General features: G+C 41.6%; 1 protein-coding gene across 1 annotated transcript in view; it reads left to right on the top strand.

Moving 5' to 3' along the window:
* The window catches only part of SGCA (sarcoglycan alpha), a 40,929-nt gene that overhangs the window by 16,019 nt on the left and 17,526 nt on the right, over positions 1-7,384 (top strand). Inside the window, exons 6-7 of the mRNA XM_015810411.2 lie at positions 5,116-5,278; positions 5,391-5,599. Of these exons, the coding sequence (XP_015665897.1) occupies positions 5,116-5,278; positions 5,391-5,599 (372 nt within the window). The remainder of the gene's footprint in view (positions 1-5,115; positions 5,279-5,390; positions 5,600-7,384) is intronic.

Below are 7,384 nucleotides of genomic sequence, written 5' to 3'. Positions count from 1 at the left end.
CCTCGTGGAGTTGGTAAAGTTGGTAAAATTAGTGAGCCAGGCCAAAGCCCAACCAAGTCCACCATCCAGCCTCCAGGCCACCAGATCACACTCCTCCTCCAACCAAGTCACCAGCCCGCCAGACTCTCGAACCGGAGTGTGCCAAGTCCTCCGCCAGCCGGGAACGGGGCCGCAGTCAAGGTCTTCCAGGTCGTATCGGGTCCTCTGCCAGCCGAAAGCACGGTCAAAGCCACGATCTTCCGGGCCTTCCAGGCCACACCAGGGCCTCCGACGGCCAGAGACCAAGTCAAAGCCGAGATCCTCCAAGCCGTGCCAAGTCCTCCACCGGCCGGAACAGGACCAAAGCTGGACCCTCCAGGGCCGGAAGCCAGGACCAAAGCTGGACCCTCCAGGGCCGGAAGCCAGGGAACGAGGCCGGAGGAGAGCGGGGCCGAGATGATTGAAAACAGGAAAGAAGGGTAAGAAATGTGACCCAGAAAACGACGAAGTACAATTGTTAAGGTTCTGAGTAGCAATTGGTCGAGAAACTGAGGTAAGATAATAGCAAGATTCAATCAATCAATCTGTTTATTACAGCTGTAAGGCCAGACATCATCAACATGTATAACAACAGTAGCCATTTTACTTCCATATTTACAGGATATAAAACCACCAAACAATCAATATAATATAATCCAAAATTCTCAAAATAAAACATCGTATTAAATTTTTTCTCCCCCAGACCTTGTGCAAATGGTGGCACAAAATTGGGCAACCTGAATTGATATTTTCGGATCCTTATCCGAAAGTAGCAATTTTAGATAAAATTCATATCCCCTGCCTGGAAATTTCTTCAATATCGGATATATAAGAATCTGTCTAGAGTCTTTATATAAAGAGCAATGAAGCAACATATGGCTTAAAGTTTCTATAGAGTCATCACCACATGGACACAACCGAAGGTGCATAGGAATGCCCTTAAACCGTCCAAAAAGGACTGCCGAGGGCAATGCATCCAGCCTGGCTAAGGTGAAAGTTTTACAAAATTTCAAAATTGTAATGGAAAATAGATAAGAAGCTGGAAAGAATCCTTCTGGAAGCAAGTGACAAATGTTGGAATGTGCCACCTTACTTAGGTTTGTTTGGAGGTCTATATCCCAGACTCGTTGTTTCAAGGCAGTTCTAGCATTATCAAATCCTAATGAACACAGACTTTCCATAGAGAAGCCCAGCGATTTAATTTTATCTAGGGCTTTTTTTCCCCACGACGATTTAAAATGATCTATAAATACTAATGGGGCTAGACCTACAGGCATCAAAATTAACTTTAGCCAAAAGGTAAGAAGAAGGAACCATGCTCTCGCTTCCAATGAAACTGTACTTATTTCTACCCGTAGGATGGCATTTTTGATACTTTTAGGTACCATCAGTATGGCTCTAATAAACTTATTTTGAATAATTTCAATACATTAAGCTTTGCAAGTGAACATATTTGCGAGCCATAAAGGAGCTGAGGGACTGCCTTAGCTTGAAAAACCTTACAAGCTGCCGGGATATAGTAAGCTTCTTTTGAATGATAAAATTTTATAATAGCTGATGAGGTGCGCTGTGCTACACTTGCCCGATAAAGAAAATGAGTATTCCAGGATAGGGAGGCATGAAACTGCACTCCAAGATATTTATAGGTACGCACCTGTTCAATTGAAGTCCCATCAATTTGCCATTTATGGATCTTATGATGGTATGAGGCAAATACTAAAACTTTAGTTTTTTCATAATTTATTAAAAGTTTGTATTCTGTGCAAAATAAAGCTAGTGCCCTAAGTGCTTTTCTCATTCCCACCTGAGAAGTGGACAAAATGACTATATCATCGGCATACAATAGTGCTGGAATTGCACGATCAGCCAAGATAAGTGGATGATGGGCTGGATCAGCAAGCACTTGCATTATTGGATTTAGATAAAGATTAAAAAGTAGTGGAGCTAATATGCAACCTTGCCTTACACCACTATAAGTTGGAACTGCTTTAGATAAATGTCCCCAGGGGCTACATCTAATTTTTAGGGAGGTATTTGAATAGAGCGACTGAATAAGAACCAACAGCCTTTTATCAATCGTGGAATGTCTTAGACTATACCACAATCTCTCCCTTGGTATTAGATCAAAAGCTGACTTAAAATCAACAAATGTTGCATAAAGAGAACCACGAGAAGGGGTAGAATATTTTTCAGCCAAATGATGCAGAATTAGACAATGATCCAGTGTTGAACGTTCCTCCCTAAATCCGGCCTGTTCTTCAACAATAATATTTTCATTTTGTACCCAATCCACTAACTTTGTATATAAAAATCTGGCATAAAGTTTATTTATTGTATTTAGTAAACTAATAGGCCTATAGTTTACAGGGTCAAGTCTACTTCCTTTATTTTTGTATATCGATACTACAATGGCCTGATTCCAGTCAGGTGGAAAATGTCCTATGTTATTAATATGAGCGAATAGGATAGCTAAAACTGGGGCCCACCAGTCTTTATTTTCCCTTATTAATTCTGGGGGGATAAAATCCCCTCCAGATGCTTTACCTGATTTCAATTGGGCAATAAGATCTTTGACCTCAGCTATGGATACTGGAGGCCAATCTGGGAGGTCATTACAAGGGGGAATCACTTCTGAAATTACAGCAGGAACCTGCTTAAAGATGCTTTTAAAATGATCCTCTCATTTGTCAGCAGATATTTATGAAATAGGACCAAAACGTCTATTTGTAAAAAACTGATTTATTAAATGCCAGAACAAAGTAGAATTTTTGAGCTTTGCTGCTGAAATTAGATTACTCCAGTTTTCTCTTATAGCCTGTTGTTTCTTTATCTTTAAGAGATCTTTATAAAAAAAATTTGTGGTGAGTAATTTAGAGGCGTTCGCAGAATTTTCCTGGCGAAAGGAAATTATTGCATTTAAGAGAGCTTTTTTTGCTTTAATGCAGTCACTATCATACCAAGATTTAGATCTTTTATACGCACACGCACAATAAGCTGTTGTAAATCTTGTCAGGGGAGTTTGGAGATTAATGGTGATTGATTGATACAACGAAATTGCTTGTTCATATGAATCAGATGAGCAAATTTGAACGTGCATGTGAAGCAGGGGCTCTGAGGTCAACATTTCAGCCATAGTTTTAGCCAGTTCTTGAGACCATTTAATTTGTACTTGCCCCTTCATTGTAACATCAATGGGACAATGTGCCACTTCTAATAATTCAAAATTTGTCTTAGCATTAAAAAGACAAATTAATGGAAAGTGGTCACTATCAAGGCATGTTCCAATATAAAAGTAAACTATATGCTGAACAAAGTTCTGAGAGATCATAATATAATCCACTACACTGGCTCCCTTAGGACGCCAGAATGTGAACTCTCCATTTAAATCACCCCTGACAGAGCCATTAAGTAGGACTAAATCTAAACTGTCCACAAATTGAGCCTGACGAAATCCTGCAATATTACATTTTTGATCTTTAGCCTACATCAATTTTAAAGGGCACTTGCCACTTAAAATAGGTTTGTAGGGAAGCATCAGATTTGCCAATGTGTGCATTAAAATCGCCAGCAATTATTATAATTGAGTCTGGATAATGATAGCAAATTTACATAGGCATCAAACTGATCCCACAGTTTATTTATTTCTCTATGCCCACGAAATGGAGGAAAATAGGCATTAACCAATAATACAGTACAAAATTTGAATCTAAGTAGAAGGGCTAATGCTATATTTGAGCAAGACTCAAGCATAAATACTGAAACACTGAGTTTAGCAGGTACCATAGAAATTAGGCCACCTGATGGTCTGCCCTTTTTTATGCTAGGAATTGCATTCAAAGTAAAGGGAATATATCCAGGTAGTAATGGATCCTCCATAGCCCATGTTTCTTGGAACAAAAGGATATCAAAAGAAGAAATATATTCCATAAATGAAACATCTGACATCTTGGCTTTTGAGCCTACAACATTCCAGGAAAGGATAGAGATGCTCTCTTCTGCAGAATAGAGTCATTTGGAATCTGAAAGTGCTACCGGTGAATTAAATATATTCACAAAGTCTTTCTTTTGGAATGAGGCCAAAGATGGAGTTTCGTCTTGTGTTGCTTGTTGTACCACATCTTGAGTAGTAATATCTACCGGGAGTTGAATGGGTATTATTTTCAGGGGCAATAAATTCTCACCAACTGGTGGTTGTGACTCTGCCAACTGTGTAGTCTTATCCTGATAACAGGGCAAAAAAGGCTGTAATTCTGTCAATGAAGTTGGTGATAGCAGTGAAACATAGATAGCAAAATGTGGGTCACTGGCAAGCAAGGAACTAATCTTTTCAGGAGGGGTATCCATTGGCTCTATACAATTCAGCCCCAATAATTTCCCTCATCTAAGATGCAGTGTAAAGCTGCGTGCCTAGTATTATCTATCTGCTTATAAATTAGCGACTGTGGTTGAAAATCTTGATATATTGCTATCTCATTTGTTGCTGCTGATCCCAATTCAGCTTCACTCAAAAATCTCATTGATGTCCAGTCAGTGCAGTTCCCTATAATTAATTTGGAGATGGGTATTTGTTTCACTTCCGGAGCGACATAGATTTCACTAATATTTTCTAGATGGTCTTGTTGTAAATTTGAGTGGGAAGGCATCACATCATTATTAGCAAGATTAAAATCTTTGATTTGAAGGACTTAATTTGCTTCAATTTATAGGTTTCTTCCCTATCTATGTTTTCCAGCAAGAGTATACAGTATGAAGCATCAGGACCACTTGTGTGCTTTCTCTCAAAAACCTTGGGGGCAGCCTCTGGAACTGCTCTAAAATTTGCCAAAGAATTGTAATCATTGAGGTTATTGAGTTATTAAATATAATTGGGTGATCCAACTATGAAGAAGTTAAATTTTATTGCAATTACATTTAATTCAAGTACTTTTTCTTTCTGTCTTGACTCTGCCCAATTCTTCATTCTAGTTTTATCTATTTTGTTGGAATGTGGTCCTTGGTATATCACACAGTGGGCAAGAATGGATTTCAAGTTGGGAAAAAAAAGGATGTACTCTCCCGGGTCTGTAATCATTAGTATGTTCTTTGTTTGTCCTTCAGGGTTTATGTCAAAGTGGGGTCCAAGGATCCATTCACTACATGCTTAACAGAGGCAAAGTCACCTGACAATCTTTACCGATGCAGATTGGAGCAACAGCCTATCATTACCTGTTACGATCATTTCAGTCCTCGATTCCAAGTTGATTGGTGTAACCTTACTTTGGTGAGAGGATGTTGGAGAAAGTTGTGTGTTGGAGGGAGAGGGAGAGAAATTAAGGAATCCCAGGATCTAAAGGGTCACCTCCCCTCTCATTTTTCTTTTTTATATTTCTCAGATAGACCTTACAACTATAAATGACACAGAAATTGTGCCAGCTAATGGAGATGGAGTGCTTGAAGAAGGGACTGAATTTAATCCTCCTGAAGATGCTCCTGATAGGATATTTTTCAGTGATTTCTTACTTACTTTCCTTCTTCCATTCCTCTTGGGTTTTCTACTCTTTCTAATCTTGGCCTACATCATGTGCTGTAGACGGGAGGGCGTGTAAGTTGGGTATATGTCCGCTAAAGAAAGTTCTATAAATTTATTAACATAGTTGGGTAAATGTAAGGTAAAAAGAATGCAAAATACAGAATGATTCAAAAGGCTGTTCTGTCTCTCTCTCTCTCTCTCTCTCTCTCTCTCTCTCTCTCTCTCTCTCTCTCTCTCTCTCTCTCTCTCTCTCTCTCTCTCTCTCTCTCTCTCTCTCTCCCCTTATAATAGTTCATTTGGTGTTCATTCGAAGTTACAATGGCACTGAAAAAAATGACTTATGACCACTTTTCACATTTACTGTTGTGTCCTGAGCCTGCAAGAGGCAGGCTTGGGATGTTGCAAGAGTCCCGGGCATTTGCAGAAGCTGCCCGGGACCAGACTGAGCAGCGCCAGCCTTGTGCGCATGCGCAAGGCGGGAAAAGCCCGCCTCATGATTGGTTGAACTTGCCCGGGGTTTAGAGGGTATAAATAGAGGCCTGCGTGCCTCTGCTCTGGTTGTTCGTAGAATGGAGCAAACAATAAAGACTTGTTGGAGATGCTTCGTCTCAAGCGCCATTATTCTCCGGACTTAACACTGGCGACGAAGGTGGGATACAGTCTCTACAGCTAAGAAAAGCTAGAAGACTTACCCAAAGAAGTCCGGAAGAGAAACGGCGTAGAAGTCAGCGTTATCCTGCCAGTACAAAATCGCTGGAGGGTGCGTGCGGCTGAAGAAGAAAACCTGATCCTCGATCATGGCAAAAGTTGGGCGTTTAGCAGAATTCGATGTCTCTCACCCCGAGAGGTGGGAATCTTACGTGGCAAGAGTCGAGACGTATTTCCGCATAAACCAGATTCGGGAGGAAGGCTTGAAGGCTGCCACATTGTTGTGCGTTTGTGGGCAAGATGCCTTTGAGATCGCCGAGAGCTTAATCGCCCTGGACTCACTGGAAACGGTATCATACTCCAACCTCAAGAAAACTTTAAAGGAACACTTTCAGCCCAAGCAATCTGTCATGGCTTGGAGACACACATTCCAACAGAGAGATCAGCAAGTTGGAGAATCAGCAAAAGACTACGTTGCGGCCTTGAGAAGAGCAGCTAAACCGTGCGACTTCAAGGACTTAGAGGAAAGGCTGCGCGATCGTTTTGTGTGCGGACTGAGAAACACAGAATTGCAGCAGAGACTGTTCGCCAGGGAAGATGTCTCCTTCCAAGATGCTCTGCAAGAGGTTTTGGCTGAAGAAGCTGCCGGCGGGGCGGTCAAAAACATGAGGCCTAAGCGAAACGTTCCAGAGACCGCGACTATTCACAAGGAAGATGTGCGCGAGGATTCGGACGAAGATCCTGAAGAAGAGGTGGACAAGCTTTACCAAGCAGCTGGGAGAAGGTCCAAGGATCATCAGGACAAGGGCCCAGCTGAGCTTCGTTGCCTCAGATGTGGTGGACGCCACAAGCGAGCAGAATGTCAGTTCCGTTCCGCCATTTGCCGTGCGTGCAGAAAGAAGGGCCACATCGCTGCGGTCTGCCTGGGTCGACAGAAGGTACAACCGAAGGAAGAATTGAATCTGAAAGGTACCAGGGTGCGCAGCTAAAACAGGGTGGGGTTCTGTGCAACACGCCGGAACATTTTAAGAATAGGCACACACAAACCCCTTAAAAAGAAGCTAACACTTAAAGTGAAATTGCAGGGAATTCCATTATCGATGGAACTTGACACGGGGTCTGCCCTATCCATAATTTCCCTCAACACATTTCACAAAATCTGCAGCAGCAGTGGCCATAGAGTTTCGTTAAGGCCCTCTAATGTGATCC

This window comes from Protobothrops mucrosquamatus, unplaced genomic scaffold (genome assembly GCF_001527695.2).
Source record: "Protobothrops mucrosquamatus isolate PMUCROS unplaced genomic scaffold, P.Mucros_1.0 scaffold10, whole genome shotgun sequence".
NCBI lineage: Eukaryota > Metazoa > Chordata > Lepidosauria > Squamata > Viperidae > Protobothrops > Protobothrops mucrosquamatus.
This window is presented reverse-complemented; position numbering and strand designations above follow the sequence as displayed.